This window comes from Melozone crissalis, unplaced genomic scaffold, assembly GCF_028551555.1.
Source record: "Melozone crissalis strain CALT ecotype California unplaced genomic scaffold, PUWL_Pcris_2 ptg000092l_1, whole genome shotgun sequence".
NCBI classification, from domain to species: domain Eukaryota; kingdom Metazoa; phylum Chordata; class Aves; order Passeriformes; family Passerellidae; genus Melozone; species Melozone crissalis.
In genome coordinates this window covers 1,364,928-1,388,309 of record NW_026535869.1, presented here as the reverse complement: position 1 = coordinate 1,388,309, position 23,382 = coordinate 1,364,928, and the positions used below count along the sequence as shown (strand labels likewise).

General features: G+C 50.4%; 1 protein-coding gene across 10 annotated transcripts in view; it reads left to right on the top strand.

Annotated features, from left to right (window-relative positions):
- Positions 1-19,100, top strand: part of NCAM1 (neural cell adhesion molecule 1) — an 87,693-nt gene extending 68,593 nt beyond the window's left edge. For 4 of the 10 annotated variants that reach the window (XM_054291438.1, XM_054291437.1, XM_054291436.1 and 1 more), the window contains 6 exons: positions 1,781-1,905; positions 3,593-3,773; positions 12,794-13,001; positions 13,690-13,806; positions 14,706-15,449; positions 16,946-19,100. In XM_054291438.1, coding sequence (XP_054147413.1) covers positions 1,781-1,905; positions 3,593-3,773; positions 12,794-13,001; positions 13,690-13,806; positions 14,706-15,449; positions 16,946-17,060 — 1,490 coding nt within the window. In that variant the 3' untranslated portion in view covers positions 17,061-19,100. Of the gene's footprint in view, positions 1-1,780; positions 1,906-3,592; positions 3,774-7,003; positions 7,998-12,793; positions 13,002-13,689; positions 13,807-14,705; positions 15,450-16,945 lie in introns of those variants that run through there. The other 6 variants (XM_054291443.1, XM_054291445.1, XM_054291442.1 and 3 more) reach the window with 3 other exon arrangements.
- Positions 19,101-23,382: the final 4,282 nt, after the last annotated feature.

Genomic DNA, 23,382 nt, shown 5'->3' with positions numbered 1-23,382 from the left:
CATCTTTTCAGAGGATGTTCCTGTTAGTCTCAGTGCTCAGTCACTGGGAACAAACTGCAGGCTGTGTTAGAGGAAAGGTCAGACTCTGTAGGTGCAGTGTTCCCTCAGCCCTTGGGGATCTCTGTGCTCATTAATGATCAATTAATGATCAGCTCTGAGATGGGGACTGGGGAAGGAGCGAGGAGATGCTGCTCTTGCTCTGTCCCTGTGCCACAAACACTGAGAATTCAGCCCAGCTGCTCCTGAGGGCTCACCCAGAGCAGGGCCAGGGCTGCCCTGGGGGCTGCTTTGGGCTCAGGGTGACAGAACCAGGCTTTGCCTTCTGGTTCCTGTGAGTTTGGTGACTAACAGGACAATTGGTGACTAACCAGGACAATTGGTGACTAACCAGGACAATTACTGCAGAGCAGCTCCTGCCACTCAGCCCCACAGCCAGAAGCAGGGACTTTGTGGTGCTGTTTATGTTTTGGGATGGAGGAAAAAAAAAATCTCTGCTTGTTTAACTGAGGTGTTCAATGTGCCCAGGTGAGGATGGAGATTTCCTGTCTGTCTGTGCCTTAAACCACACTTGTGTCACCTGTTCCTGTTCAGTGGGCACTGGGACAGCTGTGCCAGGGTGGGATCCACATCTGGAACATCCAGGGGGCGTGGGAGCCCTGCAGTGGGGATAAAGGCAGAGGAGAGGATTTGGGAAAGCAGAACATAGCCTGGAAAAAGGAGTGTTGCCTCTTTACATCCATCAGAGGAGTTATTAAACACAAATGTGTGTGTCCCACACTCCTGCAGTGGGATTGGAGCAGTGCTACAGCCTGGAATTCATCTTAAATCACGGCTCCTTGCAGTTTCCATTTGGTATTTCACCAAAAACTGTGCTCATACTCCTTTGGAAGGCAGGAGGGAGGGGAAAGGGCTTCAGATTCCTTCTGAAGGATGTTGGGGGATGAACCTTCCTGAGCTGGACACAAATCCAGGGTGCAGATCTGCACTCAAACCTCCTGTATTTGGCTTTTTTAGCAGAGCTGCAGGGTGGGACTGGGATCCTCCATGGCATGGAGGAATTGAGGAGCTGGGGAGGAGAAGCAGTGTGGGAGCTGTGGGTTGCAGGGCTGGGGTTGTAAATCCCTCCGGTAAATCTCCTGCCCTGCAGGAGGAAGGGACATTTCCATTTTCTGCAGTCTAGGACATGATGGCCTTTTTCTCCTAGAAATGGAGAAATTCTAGAGGAGCAAAGGGAGGAGAAATGATTCTAGAGGAGCCAAGGGGTTTCTCTGAATTCTCTCCAGCATCCCCTGGAGTTCCACAGTGCAGGCTGGGTGAGGGGACGTGCTCTGGGTTCTCATTTAAATTGTCCAGCAGCTCTAAAACCCCCAAACAAATTCAGGGTGCAGACCTGGGTCTGTGTGAGAGGCACGGGGTCCTTCCCAGTGGTGCTCTGTACATCCCATCCCTCAGGAGCAGCCACAGCCCCTCCTGATGTTTGCCAGGTGTTCCACAGCAGCTCTTACAGGAATTGCTCATTGCTTTGGGGTTTTCTTGGGGAGGGGGGATCTCTTTCACTCTGACTCCATTGCAGCACATGCAAAAATGGAAATTTGGTGTTTAAAATGCAAGAAACACTCGGGTGTGGGAAGTATTTACCTCAAACACACGGCGTGTTCTGTGCCTGGGTCAGCTCATCCTGAGCTGAGGATGATGAAGTGTTCTCATCTTTTACGAGCACTTTTTCCTTCATAATGCCTTTTTTTCCCCCCCAAATAACCCTGAATGCCCTGAATTGCAGGGGAACCCAGTGCCCCCAAGCTGGAAGGTCACATAGGAGAAGATGGCAACTCCATCAAGGTGAACGTCATCAAGCAGGACGACGGTGGCTCCCCGATCAGGCACTACCTGATCAAGTATAAAGCTGTAAGTGGGGCACAGCCCTGATTCTCTGAGCCCCCCTGGGTTCTGGGAGGGGCTGGGTTGAAGGGAGGAATTTCTTTCACTCACCTGGTTTAATCTGACATGCTGAGATGTGAAGGAGTGCTTTTAAATGAACAGAACTTGCAGCTTTTGCTGTCTGAAAATAATTTAGTGATGGGACAGAATGAGAGGAGGAGGTGAGGAGATTTTGTCTCAGAAAACAGGATTCTGAGCAGGAGAGAGGCTGCTTTGGCATCTCAGCCTCTCCCCCCAACAGCATTGGAGGGTTTCAGTGAATCCTGGTATTGTGAACACGTGGAATGTGCCATAGAGATTTGTTTACCAAAGAGTAGTCTCTTAATTAGCCAACAGTGATGGTGTTTGAATTAGAGGAGCAATTAAATCTACCTGTCTATAGAAGCAATGGGTTTCTTAATTGTCTTGATTTGAACAGACAGGTGTGTGCTAAGGAAGGCAGGAGCCTCCCCTGAAATGGAAAATGTAAACCCCTTCCCTCCAAATTTGAAATTAAGGGGGGCTCTCAGGCCAAGATACGGGATCAGGAATAACAGTTCTTTATTAGGGAGGAAAATAAAAATAAAATTAACAATGCAGTAAACTAAACCAACACTGCCAGAGTCAGAACCCAACCTGACACCCTGTGGGGTGTTGGCAGCAGTCCCATTGGAATTGTGGCTCAGCCCTCCTGCAATGTTAGGGGTGGTTCTGCTGGAGCAGGGATCCTGGAGAAAGGGTGTAGATCTTTTTCCTCTGGTAATCCACTGGAAAAGGCATCTGCTGCTCCTCTGGGAATCCAGTGGAAAGGCTGTGCTGGTGTCCCAAACCTCAGATTGTATCCCGGTAGGAATGCTTGGCTCCTCCCCCTGGCTGGAATGCTTGACTCCTCCCCCTGGGTGGAGCTTCTCGCAGTGGGATGATGGAATTTTTATCAGCTGTGCAGGGACACTCAGTGTCCATGAACAGGAGAGATGACTTGTTTTTAAAATTTTAAAAGTTTAGTAGTAATAAAATGCTTATAAAATAGTAATATAATTAAAGTTAAGAAAATTAACACAGCATAACTTTCTAACCTAACACATATAATATTCATTTTAATATTTGCAAAAAGCCATTTTTCACAATCAGACTTCTGTAGATCATAGAGTTAATGCTAATTATGACAGCCACGCCCTGTCAGATAAATTATGCATTTTTTCACCATCAACTTTCTGTGGATCACAGAGTCAGTGCTCATTATAACAGCCCTGCCCTGTCTAATAAAATACGCATTTTTCATAATCAGCGGGTCACAGAAATACACATTTTTCACAATGTGTGTGTCACAGAAATACGCATTTTTGACAATCAGCTTTCTGTGGGTCACAGAAATACACATTTTCCACAGTCAGCTTTCTGTGGAGCACAGTTAGTGCTCACTATGACAGCTACACCTTGTCAAATAAAATACACATTTTTGACAATCAGCTTTCTGATTGCCAGAATCAGTGGGTCACAGAGTCAGTGACAACAATGGCCTGTCAAATTAAATGCACATTTTCCACACTCAGTTTTCTGTGGGTCAGAGTCAGTTCTGACTATGACAACCATGCCCCGTCAGACAAAACACACATTTTTGACAATCAGCTTTCTGTGGATCACAGAGTTAATGCTCCCTGTGCCCTCCCTGCAGAAGCACTCCTCGGAGTGGAAGCCCGAGATCCGGCTGCCGTCGGGCAGCGACCACGTCATGCTGAAATCCCTGGACTGGAACGCCGACTACGAGGTGTACGTGGTGGCTGAGAACCAGCAGGGCAAGTCCAAGCCTGCCCACTACGCCTTCCGCACCTCGGCGCAGCCCACGGTGATCCCAGGTACTGCTGCAGTGCCCCCTAATGCCACCGAGCTGCCCCCGTGTGCCCCAGTAACCCCCAGAGCTCGCTTGCTTCCAGCCCATTCTCTCATGGTCGGTGCCCCCACCCGAGGCTGAGGGTCGTGGCTGCGTGCATACCTGTGGCAGGTATGTGGGACTGAAACCCCTGCCTGGCTGCTCCCAGGGAATGGTGGCTCCTTGTGTGGGGTAGGAGAAGCTTTCTGAGAGTGGGAAGTGGAATTTGTGTTTTGAACCCCAGCAGGGCCTTCAGCTCTGCAGGGTGATGCTCTGCACAAGGCAGATTTCCCATCTCTGGAGGAGTAAAGGCATCAGGGGTTTGCTGGCACTTGGATGGGAAGGCAGTGAAATGTGACCGTGTTCACAGGGTCAGAGGATGAGGGAAGGGATGAGGATCTGACGCCATGTTTCAGAAGGCTTGACTTATTATTTTATGATATATATTATATTAAACCTATACTGAAAGAATAGAAGAAAGGATTTCATGAGAAGGCTAGCTAAGAATAGAAAAAGAAGGAATGATAACAGAGATTTCTGTCTGGGACAGAGAGTCCAAGCCAGCTCACTGTGACTGGCCATTAATTAGGAACAACCACATGAGACCAATCCCAGATGCACCTGTTGCATTCCACAGCAGCAGATAATCATTGTTTACATTTTGTTCCTGAGGCCTCTCAGCTTCTCAGGAGGAAAAATCCTAAGGAAGGGATTTTTCAGAAAATATCATGGCTACAGTGAAAGATCTCTCTCTGAGCACTTTTCAGTTCAAATTACCAAATGAGGATGAGAAGGCAGTGAAATGTCTCTCTCTGAGCATTTTTCAGCTCAAATTACCAAATGACAGTGATTTTCAAGCAGCAGCGGTTCAGTGTTGAGGAGGACATCAGGAGAAAATAACTCAAAGGCTTCAGGGTGCTGCTGGAAGCTCTTAAAACAGAGTGTACTTATTGGTGTGCTCATAAAGTGAGGGATGAGGACAGTTACTGCAAAAACCAAGCAGAACTCTCAGCTGGGAAACTGGAACTGAGCAGTTTGTGGCAATCTGTTGGAAGGACAGTTAGGATTTCTTTTCTATACGTGGACATTTAAAAAAAGCAGTGGGGAAACACAGACAGAGCAACCAAAGCCTGAGGATGGGTGGCTGGAGTAGCTGTAAATTGAGGTTGTGGTGGTTAAAGACAGGATACTGAGTCAGGGCTGCCCTGCACAGGCAGGGTTGGTGCTGCAGCCCATCCTGGTGGGGTTTCATTCATGGTTTCTCTTGAAAGCAGAGAGTTTCCTTCAGTCTTTCCCTGAGAACTCAGTCCCTGCTCCCCTGAGCCCGTTCCCTGGAGGGAGCAGCTGAGCCCTTGTGGGAATGCTGCAGCCCCTTGGCTGAGGCAGGCCGCGTTGCTGAGCACAGAAATGGGTGAAAAAGTGCGAAAAGTGGGGCTGGCAGTGAGGAGGAGGGAGATGGGCCAAAGGAGAGCCTGGGGGTGCTTGGACAGGGCGTAGTTTTGGGTGGAAGGACCCTCAGTAACTCATTAACTCACTTTGTGGTTCTCATTTTCAGCAGCTCTAACCCTTGCTCCCCCTCTGAGCCCTTTAATCCAGGTAACATGAGCAGGAACCCTCTAAAACCAGGGGAAAGCCAGTTTGTTACCAGAGGTGAAAGTTCCTGGCCTCTCTGCAGTTATTCCTTACTTAGCTCGGTGTGGAGTTCAGGAGGGGCCATGGTATGAGGCTGCCTCTCAGATGTTGCAGGTGGAAAATTCAGATTTTGGGTGTGCAGGGTTGTCCCAGGAGCTGGAACTCAGCTGCTCCTCAGAAAGGGCTGTGTCCTGGTGCAGTGCCATGTTATTGCTGCCTTTGTGACTCTCTCTCCTGGGTTTTTGTCATTTTGGCCTCCCAAGGTATTCCCTGGTGCCCAGACTGAGATTCTGAGGAGAATATTTCCAGGGACAGGTTGGTTTTTCCTCTGCTGTGCAGCGCCACAGGTTTCATTGCCAAGCTGCAGCAGGGAAGAGGCTCTGTGTGTTCCTTTTCCCTTTTCCCTTTTCCCTTTTCCCTTTTCCCTTTTCCCTTTTCCCTTTTCCCTTTTCCTTTTCCCTTTCCCTTTCCCTTTCCCTTTCCCTTTCCCTTTTCCCTTTTCCTTTCCCTTTCCCTGTTCCCTTTCCCTTTCCCTTTCCCTTTCCCTTTCCCTTTTCCCTTTTCCTTTCCCTTTCCCTGTTCCCTTTCCCTTTCCCTTTCCCTTTCCCTTTTCCCTTTTCCCTTTTCCCTTTCCCCTTTCCCCTTTCCCTTTCCCATGGCATTTCAGTGTTTTTATCCCAGAATGGGCTGTGCAGGAGTCAGAGCCAGAGCTGTAACAGGAATTGTGCTGTGCCTGACAGCAATAACCAGGGATTCCCTGCAGGAAAATGTGCATTTATTGTGTGCAGTCCTTTGTTCCCCTCACCTGTGCAGAGCTCTGAGTGGCTGGAAGAATAAGGGTGTTATTTGCAGTAATAATAACAATAATAACAACAATCATCACACTGGCATTGGAGTGGTTCCCAAGCAGCTGGGAGGCTGAATGGCAGAGTCAGAGATTCCTGAGACCTTGGTGCTCCCTCAGGATAAAGTGGATGTGTTATCCAGGCTTTGGGGCAGGGCTTGGACAGGCAGGTGGAGTCTCTGCTGCACCGAAGCTTTTCTTGTTTTCCTTTTTCCCTGCTGAAGGCAGTGCTGTGCTCTCAGGCTCCAGACACCATCTCCCTGTGTCTCGCTGAGCCCCTTCTGTCCCTTCATTTTAATCTCATTTTAATCTCATTTGCCTGCACTCCCCACCCTCCCTGCCCTGCCTTGGACCCTGCTCTGCAGCTTTGGGCTTTGCTGAGCTTCTGCCCCTTTTGTGCTGAATGTGCTGCTCCTTGAACCCTGAGCCATTTTAATTTACGAGATTAAATTAAACCTTTGATTCTTATGTTTTCTGTATTTATGACCTAATTTTTTTTATCTATTTTTCTCTCTCTTTCTCTCTCTCTCTCTCTCTCTTTCTCTCTCTTTCTTTCTGTTTTTCTTCCTCTCCTCCTTCCTTTCCCTCCCCTCTCCCTTTTCCCCCAACTCCTTTCCTATGTCTGTCATCCATGGTCACCTTGGATCTCACGGGGAACATCCACGCTTGCCACATGCACCAAATTTGTTTTTCAAACAACCATATCCCCCCTCCTGGGAACCATTGTCTGGCACCTGCAGCGACCTTGGGAAGTCCATCAGCGTCGTCCTCCTTTGTCTCATTGCTTCTCTCTGCAGTGACTCTGCTTTTGCTCTGTTAGGAACTTTCAAAAACAAAAAAAAAAAAAAAAGAGTCAAATAAAGCAATATTTGCTTGGGAAGGCCTGGGTCCCACCAAGGTGTGGAAGGAGATAACTTTGCTTCAGAGGATCGTGTCAGTTCAGAGAAAAACAAACAAAAAAAGAAACACAGAACTTTAAAAAAATGTTTAATTTGAAAGAGTCAGTATTTTGTAACAAGGAAAAAAGGTTTCAGCCAAGTTTTTTTCTCTTTAACGTTTTTTTTTGTTACTTGTAATGAATTTGCCCTTTTAAATGGATGTAAAGAAAGATTTTTTTTGTGCTGTTTGCTTGCTGTTTTCATCAAAGGAAGGTGCAATGTTGAAAGCCTTTAAGATCCTGCTTTTTACTGATTTCTCTGCACATCTGGTGCTGATCTTGTGCAAAAGGAGGCCCCATCCACAAACCCACAGACTGTAAAAAGAAAGAGAAGATTTGTCAGAGACCATCCTGCTGATTGCCCACATGTCTCTGGGGGCTTTTGCATGTGGATCCAAATGTCTGGAAGGTTTTCCTGCCGTGCTGCTCTGACCATAAACATCTGCTGGGATCCCACTGCTGCTCTTCCTCTTCCTCCTCCTCCTCCTTGTCCCTCCCTGGTGTGCAGGGTGGGGCTGGGCACCCCCGGCCCATGGACACACCCAGTGCCAGTGGATTTCCAGAGCTGTGTTCTCACAGATCCCTTTCCTCGCTGTCCTGACAGGAAATCTTGGCTGGGATGGAGCGAGCTGAGCAGCACAGTTGTAATTACTGATCCTTAATCATCTTCCTGGCTAGCTGTGGGTGTGGCAGCATCAATCCCTGGGCTGAACTGGTGCAGCAGAGCCATCTTTGGTACCAGATCCTGGGAATGCCCTTGGACAAAACTCAGATGATTTTTGCATTGCTTCTTTGGAAAAAAAACCCAAACCCACAGAACTCCCCACCCCACAAAAAAAAAAAAAAAAAAAACAAACAAAACAAAAACCTACCCAAAAAACCTGACAAAACTACCCCAATTAATTTTTGGGAAATCCATTGGGATAGGAAGTCCATTGGGGTATGAAATTCGTTGGGATAGGAAATCTTTTGGGATAGGAAATCCTTTTGGGATAGGAAATCCTTTGGAACAGGGAATCCATTGAGATATGGAATCAGTTGGAACAGGAAATCCATTGAGATAGGAAATCATTGGGATATGAAATCCATTGGGATATGAAATTCATTGGGATAGGAAATCCATTGGAACAGGAAATCCATTGGGATATGAAATCCATTGGGATAGGAAATTTGGGATATGAACTCCACTGGGATATGAAGTTCATTGGGATATGAAATCCATTGGAACAGGAAATCCATTGGGATAGGAAATCCATTGTGGCAGAAATCCATTGGGATAAGAAATTTGGGATATGAACTCCATTGGGATATGAAGTCCATTGGGATAGGAGATCCATCGCCTCTGATGCTCTCCTAAAACCAGGGTTCTCCTAAAACCAGAATGTCTCAAGGCCTCTCAGCTGTGTGGGATTCATCTCCTGACAGAATCCTGCCCTCACTCGTGTCTGGCTCTGCCTTCTCTGCTCTGCTGTGTTGGAACTTCCCTGCCTGGATTGGAAATGCAAACTTGATGCAGGTGTCATACACAGAAGCCTGTGGGTTTATTTTTTATTCCAAACCCCCTCATTTCCAGTGCTGTAGAGTGTAGACTCTTTGTTAGAGCTTTGGAGTTTGCTGAAGTGCAGCAAAATAATCCTGATACTAAAAACTGGTGTGGTTTGCCCTCTAACTGCATTAATTGAGCTCATTGTAGGTCTGAAATCAGCTTTTTGTGGGTTTCCCCTTATGCACAGAGGCTGACATGTTTCTCACCAAAATCACAGCTATTAAAATGATCTCTGTAACTTTGTGAGGTTGGTGTGGAGAGAGAGCAGCACCTGTGGAGGGGGTTCTGTCCCTGGGAAGGGTTCAGGATTCTCTGTGGCACCTTTAGTGTGACTGAAATGAATCCCAAACGCCACAGCAGCCAGGAGCTCAGCCAGCATGGCTTACAGACAGAAATTGCTTCTTTCTGTTGGATAAAATGAGGAGCAGAACTGGGGCTTTAGCCCTGATCTGTGCAGATTTGGAACATGCCAGGTACCAGAGATCTGTCAGGCCCTTGGTGTGAGTAAATTGAAATTTAAATAGAGTTTTTAGAAGAGCCACAGAGGAGGCAGAGGCTCAGATGTGGAAGCAGAAGATGCTCAAGCACTGGGATTTTCCTGCCTGCAGTTCCTGTGTGTGTGAGGGGCTGCAGAGCCCTGCAGGATTCCCAGTTTGCTGCAGCCCTTCCACATTCCCAGAGCTGTTTCTCACAGCACTGTTTGGCTGTTTTTGTGGGCAGGAAGGTTTGGGAATGTCCTGCTCCACCAGGAGCAGCTGCAGGTGCCTGCACCTCCGAGGTTCTGGGGGATAAAAAGTTTTTATCAAAAAGGTTTTAAAAACAGCTTCTCCTGGCTCTGCTGGGATGGGGTGGGCACTTGGGGCAGGGTGTGGTTTATCCAGGAAAGGATTTTGGTGTCACTCTGTGTTTTGGGACAGGGGTGTGATTTATCCAGGAAGGAGGATTTTGGTGTCACTCTGTGCTCAGCCTGCAGAGGAGAAGCTCTGGGGTGACCTCAGTTCCCCTTGCAGGACCTGGAGGAGCTGGCAGGAAAAGGGGAGAGGGATGATTTCCATGGGATGGAGGGACAGGAAAGGGGGAATGGCTTCAGACTGATGAAGGACAGGGCTAGGTGGGGTTTTGGGAAGGAATTGTTCCTTGTGAAGGTGGAGAGGGGCTGGGATGGGATCCCAGAGCAGCTGTGGCTGCCCAGGGTCCCTGGAAGTGCCCAGGGCCAGGTTGAATGGGCTTGGAGCAGCCTGGGATGGTGGAAGGTGTCCCTGGACACAGTGGAAGGTGTCCCTGGACGTGGCAGGGGTGGGATGGATGGGATTTAGGGTCCCTTCAGGCCCAGCAGAGCCAGAAGGAGCAGAGCTCTGAGGCCACAATGCACAGGAATCCAGGGCAGCTCTGGGAAATCCCAAATGCCCATCCCCATCCCAGAGGCTCTGGGAGCTCACTCAGAGGGTTTGGATGTGGATTTCTGTCCCTGGAGAGCAGAATCCTTGTCCCCAAGCTGCTGGGAGCTCACTCAGAGTGTGGGACATGGATTTCTGTCCCTGGAGAGCAGGGTCACAGCTCCCCAGGCTCTGGGAGCTCACTCAGAGGGTTTGGATGTGGATTTCTGTCCCTGGCAGAGCAGGGTCCTTGTCCCCAGGGTGGGCTGGGGGAACAGCCCTGAAAATCCCTCTGCAAAGGGATCAAAGATCTGCTCTCCTGGGATGTGCTGCTGGCTACAGAGTGGATTTTTGTTTGGTTTGTCCCTCCTTCTTCTTCCTTTTGCCAAATCCTGTAGGGCCTTGGCCATGCCTGCAGTCCCACCTGCCTCTCCCCACCCTGTTTGTGTCTGACATTGTGTAGTGACGCCCCCAGCCCAGGGGGACACAGCTGAGCTCTCTCTGTCAGGGCAGGTTCTGGGCAGAAATTGAAACTGTTGGGCGATTTTCCTGTGCACTGTGAAATGAGGGGGGTTAGAAAAGCCAGTCTCGCAGGAAGCTCATTTTCCATTGGAAAACGTAATTTGTAATTAATAAATTCTTCACTTCTTTAGAATGAAGGACTCCAGAAGTTCTTTAATGGTTTGTGTTTCCTTATTTAACTGGTGGAAATGTTATTCCTCCATGTCCTGAGAATGGCAAAAGGGGATTAATGGAAGGGCTGGATGTGGATCAGGTCAGAAATGTCCAACATCAATTTATTACATTTATTTCATACACACAGTATGAGCAGATGCTCCACATTATTTATACATGTCTTTATTTATTTATACATTTATTTATACATTTATTTATACATTTATTTATTTATTTATACATTTATTTCTCCATTTATTTATATACTTCTTTTGTACACAGAGTTGTTTTAGGCCCCAGCAAACCCTTTAGGGATGTCTAAATATCAGTTTCATAAATACAACATAAATCCAGCTACAGAATGGAGGGAATGGTTCCAGAAAGTATTTGGAGATCAATTTAATTTAATCAGATGGGACAGTCTGTGAAAGAGTAATCTCCTCTATGATTCCTGCATTTTGTAGGAGCAGCAAAATTCCTTTACAAGGAAAAAGAAAAGCAGCAAGAGCCTCCCAAGTCCATGAGGCTGTGGAGGATTTTTATATTATGTTTCCTTGTGCCTTCCCTGGAAAGTTTGGAATTTCAATTCATGCCACGAGTTAGGATTTCTGAAACCACAGCTAATGGGAAAAGGTTGGAAAGTTCCTGCAAATTGCAGGGCTCCCTTAGCAGCCTAGAAACCCAAATTGCAGGCAATTACCTTGGCCCAGTTTCCTTGGCTTGAGGTGTAAAATCCCAGAATAGCACAAGAACAGGGACATTCCCCTGCAGGCCTGCCCTGCTTCCTCAGCTCCATCCTCCTCCTCCTCCTGGGTTAGGGCAGCAGGGCTGGGGGTTTTGGGGGGGTTTGGTGCCTGCTCAGGGCTCTCCATGGGCTCTGGGGGAGCGCAGGGGTCTGTGCCTGTCAGGGCAGGAATTTGGGGGTCACAGCTCCTGGAAAAGCTGGGGAGGGGGAGAGGAGGCAAAGAGCAGCACTGTGGTGTGAGTGGAATTCTCCACAAGGGGGGAAATGGCAGCTCTGGGGACCCAGGGGAGGCTGATGCTGGATGGTCCCCTTGGCCCACACAGGGGTGGATGGGAGGGTGACAGAGCTCACCTGGATTATGGAATCATCCCTGCAGGGATCCTGAGCGCCCCCAAAGGGGAAAATCCCAAAATCCCTGCCCTCCTCACTCCCTGCAGGGTGTGGTGGATCCCTGTCACCGTGTCATCCTGCCCCTTGCTGCCTGTGGGACAGTGTTCTGTCACCAGGGGCTGGGCTTGTGATCCCTCAGGTGCCTCACTGCGGCTTTTCTGCACTTTTCCTGCTGGAATCTGCATCCCTCGATCCATCTCGGGGTCACAAAATGAAACACCCCCTCTCTGCCTCGTGTGTTGAACCGAGAAAATGCATGGCAGGGGCTGTGGCTCTCTCCAAGCCCTGGGAAGGGTCTTCTCACCTGTGACATTCAACATAAATGGGACTAAGCGGATCAAGGGGTTCTGCAGAGACAAGATTCCAAGGGTTTGGGGCTCCAGGGGCTGGGCTGGTGAGAGGCTGGGAGCCATGAGCAGGTTCTGCAGAGCTCCTGAGCTCCAGGGAGGGCTGTGACTCAGTTTCACCCTCCAGGGCTCACCAGCCCTGAGTGATTTGTATCCCACCAGGAAAACCCTGCTGCGGAGCCTGGCCTTTGCTTTCCCTGCTCCTTGGGCAGGGCCAGGGCCTCTCTGGACCTTCCTCCTGAGGAGGAGGAGGAGGGAAGCAGGAGCCCTGCCCTGTGTGTAGAGCAGGGATTGTGCTCTTTGCTTCCCAAGCTTCATCCCAACAGGAATGGGAGAAGCCCCATCAGGGCCCTCCTTTCAGGCATATTCTCTGTGGGATGAAGCCCTGGTTATTACATGGCTGGCACAGGGGGTGGAATTCTAAAAAAGCAACTTAGTGCAGCCAAGTGTGAGCCCCGAAACCCCAGATTTTAACCCGAACGCCTTCTCTTGTTCTCTCCCTCGGTGTCTGAAGCCAGCACCAGCCCTGCCTCGGGCCTGGGCACTGCTGCCATCATTGGCATCCTCGTGGTGGTGTTTGTGGCGCTGCTGGTGGCCGTGGATGTCACCTGCTACTTCCTGAACAAGTGTGGGCTGCTCATGTGCATCGCCGTCAACATGTGCGGCAAGTCCGGCCCGGGCGCCAAGGGCAAGGACATGGAGGAGGGCAAGGCGGCCTTCTCGTGAGTACTGACCCCAAAACCTCCTTTTGTGTCCCAAAACCCTCCCCTGTGTGCCCCCAGGACCCCCTCTGTGCCCCAGGGGCAGCAAAGGAGCTGCCTCAGGGAGGGCTCTGGCAGGAAGGTGGGTTTGGAGCTGTTCCTCTGGGGTTTTGTCTGGTTCCTGTTGGTAGCCATCAAATAGGTGGCCTCAGTGCTGGACATCCCAGAGCTGGACATCCCAGTGCCAGACATCCCAGTGATCCCAGTGCTGGACATCCCAGAGCTGGACATCCCAGTGCCAGACATCCCAGTCATCCCAGTTCTGGACATCCCAGAGCTGGACATCCCAGTCATCCCAGTGATCCCAGAGCTGGACATCCCAGTCATCCCAGTTCTGGACACGCCAGTGCTGATCATCCCAGTCATCCCAGTACTGATCACACCAGTTCTGCACACCCCAGTCATCCCAATTTGGGACATCCTAGAGCTGGACACCCCAGTCATCCCAGTGACCCCAGTGCTGGACATCCCAGTCATCCCAGTGCTGATTACACCACTTCTGGACACCCGGAGCTCTGTGCTGGGTGCTGGAAGGAGCAGTGACCCCGGCAGCGCTCCTGGCTTGGGCCCATGGCCGTGGTGGCTGTGTCCGTGCCTGGCTGTCCCTGCAGGAGCAGCCATCACTCCCCTTGCCGTTCCCTCGTTGCAGGAAGGACGAGTCCAAGGAGCCCATCGTGGAGGTGCGCACGGAGGAGGAGAGGACCCCCAACCACGACGGGGGGAAGCACACGGAGCCCAACGAGACCACCCCGCTGACAGAGCCAGAGTATGTGGCCTTAGGCAGCCCTAGCACAGGGGCACTGCACTGCCCCCAGCTGCCCCAGCCCCTCAGCAGCAGCAGTTAGGGCAGCAGGAGAGGAAGAAAGGTAAAATCTCCACGTGCCAGTGAGGAAGCGCCTCCTGTCAAGCTGCAGTGGTTGCTGTTCCCAGCACTGCAAGGGAAGGGAAGGAAGCAGTGTTTGCTGGAAGGCTCTGTCCCGTGTGGAGATCCAGCACTGTCCAGGATCTGCAAAGGATCCAGAGCAAAACCTGCCCCAGCAGTGCTGGGTGAGAGCCTGAACCCGTGGGGAGAGATCCTCCCCAGGAGCTGGGCATGGATGTGGAGTCACAGCAGGGCTGAGCATCCTGAGAGAGAGCTGGGAGCTGAGTCTGCATTCGTGTGTGAGGAAGGAGTTTGGGTTTATGGGGGCTTCAGACAAACCTGCAGCAGCAGGACAGGACGAGGTATGGGGCTGGACCCAGGGTCCCATGCAGGGACTGTGTTGTGTTGGTGGCACAAGGCTGCAGGCTCAGGGGGTGGCAGAGCTGCCTGGAGAGCTCAGGACAGGCTGAGAGGAGAGTTTTAAGTGAGGAGAGTCTCTGCAAGCTGACAGGATCCCAAACACTCCACGAGAACAAACCATCCCTGCAGGTCACGTCCTCTTGGCTTTTTTCTCTTCCTGATGATCCTGAGCCATCCCAGCCTCGCTCCCTTTGCATGTCTGACCTCTGCACGTCTCTGCTCCCGAGTCCCCCTCCTGTCACATGTGTGTGCTGTCCTCTCTCCCTCTCTGCCCTCTCTGCCCCTCTCCCTGCTGTCGTTTCGGGCCTTCATTGTTTCTCTCTCTCTCTCTTTCCCTCTCCCTCTCTCTCTCTCTCTCTCTCGTCCCCGTGTCCCCCTCGCAGGCACCCCGCCGACACCGCGGCCACCGTGGAGGACATGCTGCCTTCTGTCACCACGGGCACCACTAACTCTGACACTATCACTGAAACCTTTGCCACCGCCCAGAACAGCCCCACGAGCGAGAGCACCACGCTGACCTCCAGCGCCGCCCCGCCGCCCGCGGGGGCTCCCGATGCCGCCACGGCTCCCGGCCAGGCCACCCCGGCCAAGGGCACGGCCGCCGCCTCGGCAGCGTCAGCGACGCCCTCCTCCACCCCCAAAGTGGCCCCTCTGGTGGATCTCAGCGACACCCCCAGCTCTGCTCCGGCCGCCAGTAATTTGTCCTCAAGTGTCCTGCCGGGGCAGGCCGTGCTCAGCCCCAGCGCCGCCGACGCCGCCCCGGCCGCGAGCAAGGCGGGCACCCCCGGCCTCACGAGCCCCGCAGCTCCCAACGAGGCCAAGCAGGAGGTGGCCAAGAGCCCCGAGAAGGAGCCCGTGCAGCCCAGCGCGGTGAAGAGCCCGGCGGAGACCCCCAAGAACCCGAGCGGCGCGAAGGGCGAGGCGGCCGCGGGCAGCGCCGCCAACCCCTCGCAGAACGGGGACTTTAAAATGGACGAAGGGACCTTCAAGCCACCAGACATTGACCTTGCCAAGGATGTTTTTGCAGCTCTTGGCACTGCTTCTCCTCCTGCTGCCGGCGGGGCCGGTGGGCAAGCCCCCGAGGCTGCTGCTGCCGCCGCAGACAGCTCTGCCCCCGCAAAGACCGAGTACGGCCGCCTTTACTCTTGTGTTGGTTGTGTGCTGTGTCCCTCGTGCCCTGGTGCTCGTGCTGTGTCCTCTGTTGGGTGTTTTCTTGACTGATCTCACTGTTCCCTTAGCCAACTAACTCACCTGAGAGCCCTTGGAAGGAGGGGAGCAGGAGAGGCTGTGCCAGGGAGGCAGAGGACAGGAGGACAGGGAGCTGGGAATTGATCAGAGATAAATTAATTGTTGTTGTTCCTCAGGCTCTTGGGCAGCTTTGTCTGTCCTGGGTTATCGTTTGGTAAGGAAGAGCAGAAATAGTTGAGTTTGGTGTAAAGAGCTCTCCTCAGAGTGCTGAGGTTCTGCAGGTCAGTGATGCCGTCTCCTGCAGGTCAGAGGAGCCTCAGGGCTCACTCAGGGTCAGGCTGGGCAGCAGCAGTGCCCTGGGCAGGGCTGGGGGGCTCTGGAACTGTCCCCAGGCTGGGCAGTGTGAGCCTGGCTGAGATGGGAGCGCCCTGAGCTGGGCAGGAGAGAGAAAACAGCACCTGGGGGTCCCAGCTGTGCTGCAGATGTTGGACCTGGCTGGGCTGGCAGTTGTCGCCTCTGAGGGTGGAGATGTCTGTGGCAGAATTCCTATCCTCTGTGTTCCCCTTTCTCCAGCATCACAGGGGTTTCAGGAATGGCTTCCCACAGGAACACAAAAAGTGGGATTGCTGCAGAATTGTCAGCAAATTCTAGATTGTTTCAGCAAATTCCAGCTTTGGGAAACACCAGTTTGGTAAATACCAATTTCAGAAGATCTCCATTTGAGAAAATCCCAATTCCAGTGAACGCGAATTTGGGGTGCTAACGCCAAATCCTCCTGCAGCTGGGGGAGCTTTCCTTGCTGCTGAATTGTCAGGGACTTGGGGTGCTAAAGCCAAATCCTTCTGCAGCTGGGAGAGCTTTCCTTGCTGCTGAATTCCGTGGCTATTTTAGTGTGAGCTGTGGTTTTTGTCATAGTATTGAAATAACAAAAGCTTCAACATAGTTTGGATGTGGAAGGTGTAGCGCTAGTTCAGATTTGAGAAACAAAAATGAGAAATAAATATTCAGGACTTAATTTAAAACAAAAAGAGAAAGAGGACAACTCTTAGAAAGAGCAGAAGCCTTTAACTGAGAGGAGCAAGCTGACAATTTGGCTTTAGCTTGGGGTGCTGAAGCCAAATCCTTCTGCAGCTGGGGGAGCTTTGCTTGCTGCTGAATTGTCAGGGACTTGGGGTGCTGAGGTCAAATCCTGCAGCTGGGGGAGCTTTCCTTGCTGCTCATTCTGCACCCCTGCAGCAGAGCAGGAAAAGCCAGAAAAAGCTAATCTAGACCTGAATGAAGCAGGGTGCGGAGCTGAGCTGGGCTCCCCTTACCCCCCTGCATCAGGAGATGCTCTCCCATTTCCCCTGGAGGGATGTGCTCCCTGTCCCGTGGCTAGCTCAGCCCAGCTGTGTTTCTGTGCCCTAAAGCCTGTCCTTGTGGTGCTTCTCCCCAGGAAAATGCCAGCAGAGGACAAGGGCGCCGCGCAGGACAGGAAGAGCCCCGCGGCGGAGGCGAAGACGGCGCCCAACGAAGCCACACAAACAAAGGAGAGCGAGAGCAAAGCATGATCAGCACCAGAGGGGACGGCAGAAACCTTCACCCGAGCATTGAAATCACAACCCACACACCCATCTCATTCCTCTAGTGTCTGTTGCCTTTTTTTAAAAAAGAAAGACAAACAAACCAACCAGAAAAATGCATAAATGGGGGGAGGGAGGGAATGTCTCTTTTTTCCGTTTCTTTTTTTAATTTTTTCTCTTCTTCTCTTTTTTTTTTTTTTATTTTGATTTCTATTTTTCGCTTTCTTTGAGATTTCTAGAAAGGTTCTATTCGTTGTGCACTTGCTTTTAAAAAGTAAAACATGTTAAAAACAGGGTTAAACCCGTCACCAAATCAGGGCTCAGCTGGCCCTGTGTATATTCAAACAGGCAAACATTGCAATGCTGGTTGCAATGTGGTTGGGAAGCTAAAAATCAAGTAGTCCTAGACACAAAAAAAACCCACAAAAAAGACAAAAAAAAAAAAAAAAAAAAAGAGACCCTGTTGTTTCCTTTGTTAGTATAGCAGAGATAGCCACTGTGCTGCTGGGCACAGCTGGTGCTTAAAGAACAAAGTCCACAATTTATTTTTATACTTTTCAGTCGAGTTTGAAATATGTAAAGCCTCATAAATAAGTTATAATTTCTGTTCACCTTGTATCTGGTCAGTATGCAAAGTGTCTCGAGCTCTTTGTGACTGAATCCTGCTCGCCACGTTAGACCTTTATTTGGGGTTTATTATTATTATTATCTATTTTTTAGGAAGAATGCCAAAATTGCAGCTTTGGGGGATGTATTTCAATTTGCAGTATTCAGACTCTACATTTCTTTTCCAATTTTACGTTCAATTTTTTTTTTTTTTTTTGTTTTTTTGTTTTTTTTTTTTTTGTTTTGGCCAACTTTGGTTCTTTCCAGTGTTTACAATTGACAGATATTTTTTTAACTTCTGTTGTGTTGAAATGGATGTGTAAAATAGCTGCCTTTTTTTTTTTTTTCCTTTTATTTTTGTTTGGTTTTTCAGTCAATCCAGTCCTGTAGACACTAGGGTAGCAGCATGCTTGCTTTGCAAAGGGAGACATTTTCAACCATGGATGTTTACAGTAGTCGTTTCCCCTTTTTTTTCTCTTTTCTTAATTATTGTTATTATTATTATTATTGTTATTATTATTATTATTATTTCTTACTGGAGTAAGAAGAAAAGCGATGCTGGGGTTTGGTTTGGGGTTTTTTTGGGGGGTGGGGGTGTTCAAACCTCTTGCCACCAGTCAAGGGCTTTAGCCAGCAATCCCCAGATCTGCGTGGGGTCAGGGAGTTGCTGGGGAAAATCCTTTCTGTGCTTAAATTTAGTTTGAAGTCCCTCGCTGGACCTGGGCCTGACTGCATAAGAGAAATCTCATCTCTGCTTTTTTAGGACATTCTCCCCTTTCCTTCACAGAGCCCTCCCGCAGCTCTGAGGGGCGCAAGGGAGGTTGGGCAGTGTGGGCTGGTCTGGGCTCAGGTGTGTGGCCAAATCAATCCCTCCTGATCAGGGCAGAAAATTCCAGTTGCAGAAAATCCCAATTTCAGTCAATTCCAGTTTCAGCAAATTCCAGTTTCGGGAAATAGCAATTTCAGGAAATGCCAGTTTTGGTAAATAACAATTTCAGAAGATCTCCATTTCAGAAAATCGCAAAGGAGTAAACACTAAACACCAATTTCAGAAAATCCCAGTTTCAGTAAATAACAATTTCAGTAAATACCAATTTCGGAAAATCCCAATTTCAGTAAATAATGATTTCAGAAAACAACAATTTCAGTAAACAGCAATTTCAGAAAATACCAATTTCAGTAATTCCCAATTTCAGTAAATCCCAATTTCAGTAAACACCAATTTGAGAAAATTCCAATTTCAGAAAATCCCCATTTCAGTCAGTTCCAGTTTCAGTAAATACCGTGTCCTCTGACCCTAAAACTAAAACCCAAAAGCAGAGATCTTTTCCCCACAGGTGCTGGGCAGACCCCAGACCCTTCTGCAGCTCCAGCTCCAGCAGGACCCAGCTGGAATCAGGAGCAGGGGCTGGAATTCTGGGCAAGGGCTGAGGCAGCACCTGAAAAATCAAATTATGGATGGGGGAGCTGATCAGTGGGGTTTGTTATCAGGAATTGTGGAGCAGCACTGAGATTTGGGGTGGGAGAGCTGATTAATGGGATTTATTACCAGGAATCGTGGGGCAACGCTGAGATTTGGGGGTGAAAAGGAGCTTTGAGCAGAAGGAAGGCAGAGGAGTGTAGGGAGAGACCAGCCCATTGTATAGAGATGTTCCTCCTGTTGGGGTTTTGGGTATTGTTTCCTTTTTTTTTTTTTAATTTTTATTTTATTTTATTTTCCCCTTTATTTTCTTTTTTTTTTTTAATTCTACTTTAGATCTGCAAGCTTGTGCACTGTGGGTGCGTGACTATTTTAGTGTGAACCGTGTTTTTTGTCATAGTATTGAAATAATAAAAGCTTCAACATAGTTTGGATGTGGAAGGTGTAGCGCTAGTTCAGATTTGAGAAACAAAAATGAGAAACGAACATTCAGGAAATTAATTTAAAACAAAAAAAAAGAGAAAGAGAACAACTCTTAGAAAGAGCAGAAGCCTTTAACTGAGAGGAGCAAGCTGAGGAGGGGTGTGGAGGCTGTGTCTGTGTGTTCCTTGGGAATGTTCCCTCTGTTCCAGTGCATCCAGCATTCCAGATGTGGGGGGCAGTGCTGTGTCCATCCCAGCTGTGGGGATCCATTCCAGCTGTGAGGGTCAGTGCTCTGTCCATTCCAGCTGTGGGGATCCGTTCCAGCTGTGGGGGACAGTGCTGTGTCCATTCCAGCTGTGGGGAGCAGTGCTCTGTCCATTCCAGCTGTGAGGATCCATCCCAGCTGTGAGGATCCATTCCAGCTGTGAGGATCAGTGCTCTGTCCTGTGCTCACTGTGGGGTTTTTGGTTTTGTTTTGCTCAGCTCCCGGGACCCCAGGGAGGGCTCAGGGGGTGCAGCTGACGCTGCCCCGCCCGTCCTGACAGATTTTGGGCAGGATGGAGCCTCGTCCCCAAAGCCAGCCCGGTGACACCCCACAGCAGTGTCCCTGACCCCCAGGATTCCTTCCTTTTCCCCAAAGAAACGAGTCCATAACCCAGCTGGGCAGCAGCAGTGCCTCCATCCCCGTGGCTTTGTCCCTTTCTGTGCCCAGTTCTGGCTGCTTTTGTCACCTGTGCGTGCTGTAACCCCCACAGTGAGCAGCTTTGGTAGGAACCACGCCCCAAACCTGCCCAGGGACCTCCAGCAGCCCCTGCCAGGTGGGCACTGGGGGAGCTGCCCCACCTGGGCTGGCGTTTGTCCCAAAAGGGGACAGCTCAGAGCCCGCCCAACACCCAGTGACAGCCTGGGGGTGGCACTGGCTGGGCTTTAATGTCTCCTCCATCCCAAAGCTGTGGTTTGGGGTGGATGGAGCGAGCTCAGGAGGGAGCAGCTCCTTCAGTGACCCCTCCCCACTGCCACGGCTGCTCCAGGGTTGGTGGCACTGCTGTGGTTCCAAATGTCCATCCCTGGGGTGGTGGCACTGCTGTGGCTGCTCCAGGGTTGGTGGCACTGCTGTGGCTGCTCCGTATGCCCATCCCCGGGGTTGGTGGCGCTGCCATAGCTGTTCCAGGGTTGGTGGCACTGCTATGGCTCTGTGTATCCATCCCCAATGTTGGTGGCACTGCTGTGGTTCCATGTGTCCATCCCTGGGGTTGGTGGCACTGCCATAGCTGTTCCAGAGTTAGTGGCACTGCCATGGCAGCTCCATATGTCCATCCCTGGGGTTGGTGGCATTGCCATAGCTGCTCCAGGGTTGGTGACACTGCCGTGGTTCCATGTCTCCACCCCAGGGTTGGTGGCCCTGCCCCCTGGCTGTCCCCAGTGTCACAGGAGCTGTCCCATCTCTCTCGTGCTGCACCATTCGTACCGGTGACAATAGTGCATCCCGCCCGTCAGCTTCCCGAGTGGCGTTTTCTTTTCACACTTTTCTATGGAGCCTTCAAACCCCACGTCCTTCACCACCAGGCTGTTTTGATAGTTGTTCTCAGCCCCTCCATGGCCATCCTTCCCCAGCATTCCCTACTTTTGGGGGCCTTCTATCTTGTTAAAAAAAGAAAAAAACAAAAAATCTTTTTACCGAGTGAAACATCGACTCCACCTTTATCCCCATTCTCACTGGTGTAAATACTGATACTAACTGAGGATTTTGACTTTGCATTCTGTCAGAATACTGTGTTCAAATAAAAACTACAAAAAAAAAAAAAAAAAAAAAAAAAAGCTGATGCCTGCAGTCTGCCCTTCTTTGGTCCTGCTCCTCGTCCCACCTGAGTCCACCAAAACCAATTGCAAGTTTATTTCTCTATCCCTCCACATTTATTTACATCTTTCCTGGAGATAGCAAACACAGAAATGCAGTTTCACAGCTACTGGGAAGATTTTTCCCCCAAAAAAGACACTTTTGTGTTGCCTGGCTGTGGAAAGGGTGATTGAGTGTTGGGTGTGAGAGGTGACCTCTGCCCAGCCTGAACTTAAAGAGGTTTGAATGTAATTCATTCATTCAATTTATTCATTTTAAAGTCTTGATTTTTTTTTTTTCTAAATCCTAGATAAAAATTGCCCAAATGCCCAACTTTAATTTTTTTACTCTGGGGGTTTTGGGGAGGGGAGGGTTGTCTCACCTTCACCAATTGGGCAAACCAGAGTTGATTCTCACACAGAAGTTCCCATTCAGCTGAAAAGGAGTTTTTTAAATAATTCCCCAACCATTTGATGTAAAAACCACCAATTCTTCCAAGTGGGGAAGCACCAAGTCCCTGATTGGGGTTGGAGGGAGGGTTGGGGTTGCCCCTGGGGATTTGGGGTTGCCCTTTCTGGGTTCAGAGCCCCTCAATCCCCCGGTCCCTGTGGGAGCTGTGCCCTCCCTGCCTTTCCTGGCCCCCTCTGCCCCCTTTGGGCCTGGAGGAGCTCAGGGGTTCCTCCCTCCTCTCCCCAAGAAATGAAAAGGGATTTTCCTGCTCCTGGAGCTGGGGCTGTGCTCAGTGGCAAAACCACTGACAGATCCTTTGTTAGATCTTTGTGTTTCTTCGGCCGTTTTCTCAACCCTCAGACCTTTTAATTTCCATTTAATTTTAATTTTCCCTCGTCTCTCCCTCTGTTAAGGCCATAGCACCTGGCTGGCAGTGTCACCTTGGCTGAGTGTGGCTCCTTTTCCCCCGGGCTGAATTTGGGGTAAGTCTGAGCGGGGCTGGGGGCTGGAGGGAGATTTTTGTGCTCTTTCTCTCATCCCTTCTAGAAATCACCATTGTCTGGCCTTTTATCAGGTAGCAGTATCTGAATATCGTGCATGAGCTTCAGAGCATCATTTTAAGGGCTTTTTGAAGTATTCCGAGGCTAAAGGTGCCTCTCCCCTGTTCACATTCACTGCTCTGTGTGGCTTTGTTCCCCAGCTTTTGTGTGGTAACAAATAAACCCCAAATTCCCGAGCATCCCACTGCCCCAGCTATGGCCTCGTGGGTGTTTTTAACTGGACACTGGGCTGGGAACAGCTTCATTAGAGGGGAAAAATCATTTTGGGATGGAGGGTGGTGTGGGCAGAGCTGATGGCAGTGAGGGGAGGGACAGGAACTGTTTGGGTTTGGGGCATGAGGGGGAAAAGGAGTATCCTTGGTGTTCCTACAAGGAAAAGGGGTTATCCTGGGTTTTCCTACAAGGAAAATGGATGTCCTTGGTGTTCCTATAAGGAAAAGGGATGTCGTGGCTGTTCCTACAAAGAAAAAGGGTATCCTGGGTTTTCCTACAAGGAAAAGGGATATCCTGGCTGTTCCTGCAGGGAAAAGGGATATCCCGGCTGTTCCTACAGCCAAGGGGTGGAAGGGATGGGGGTCTCTGGCTGCCTGCGGAGCTCAGCACCTCTCTGGCACTCAGGATTCCATCTCCGGCTGATGAGGATGGATGGGGGAACGGGGCAGTGGATGCGGCTGGGCTGGAGGCTCCCGGAGCCGCAGCAGCCTCAGGTTGAGCTGTCCCTGTCCCTGTGCGGAATGTGCCATCCCGGGATTGCTGTGTACCGGGAATGGCCATCCCGGGCAGAGTTTGTACCGGGAATGGCCATCCCGGGCTGAGTGGGTACCGAGAATGGCCATCCCGGGATAAACCTGTGTCGGGAACGTACCGGGAATGGCCATCCCGGGCAGTTTTTACCGGGAATGGCCATCCCGGGCATCGCAGCTCCGCGGTTCTCGGGCTCCCTGCCGTGGCCGATTCCTTCCATCGCCGCCGCCTCGCACAGAGCCGGGAAGCCTTTCAGGAGATCGCAACAGG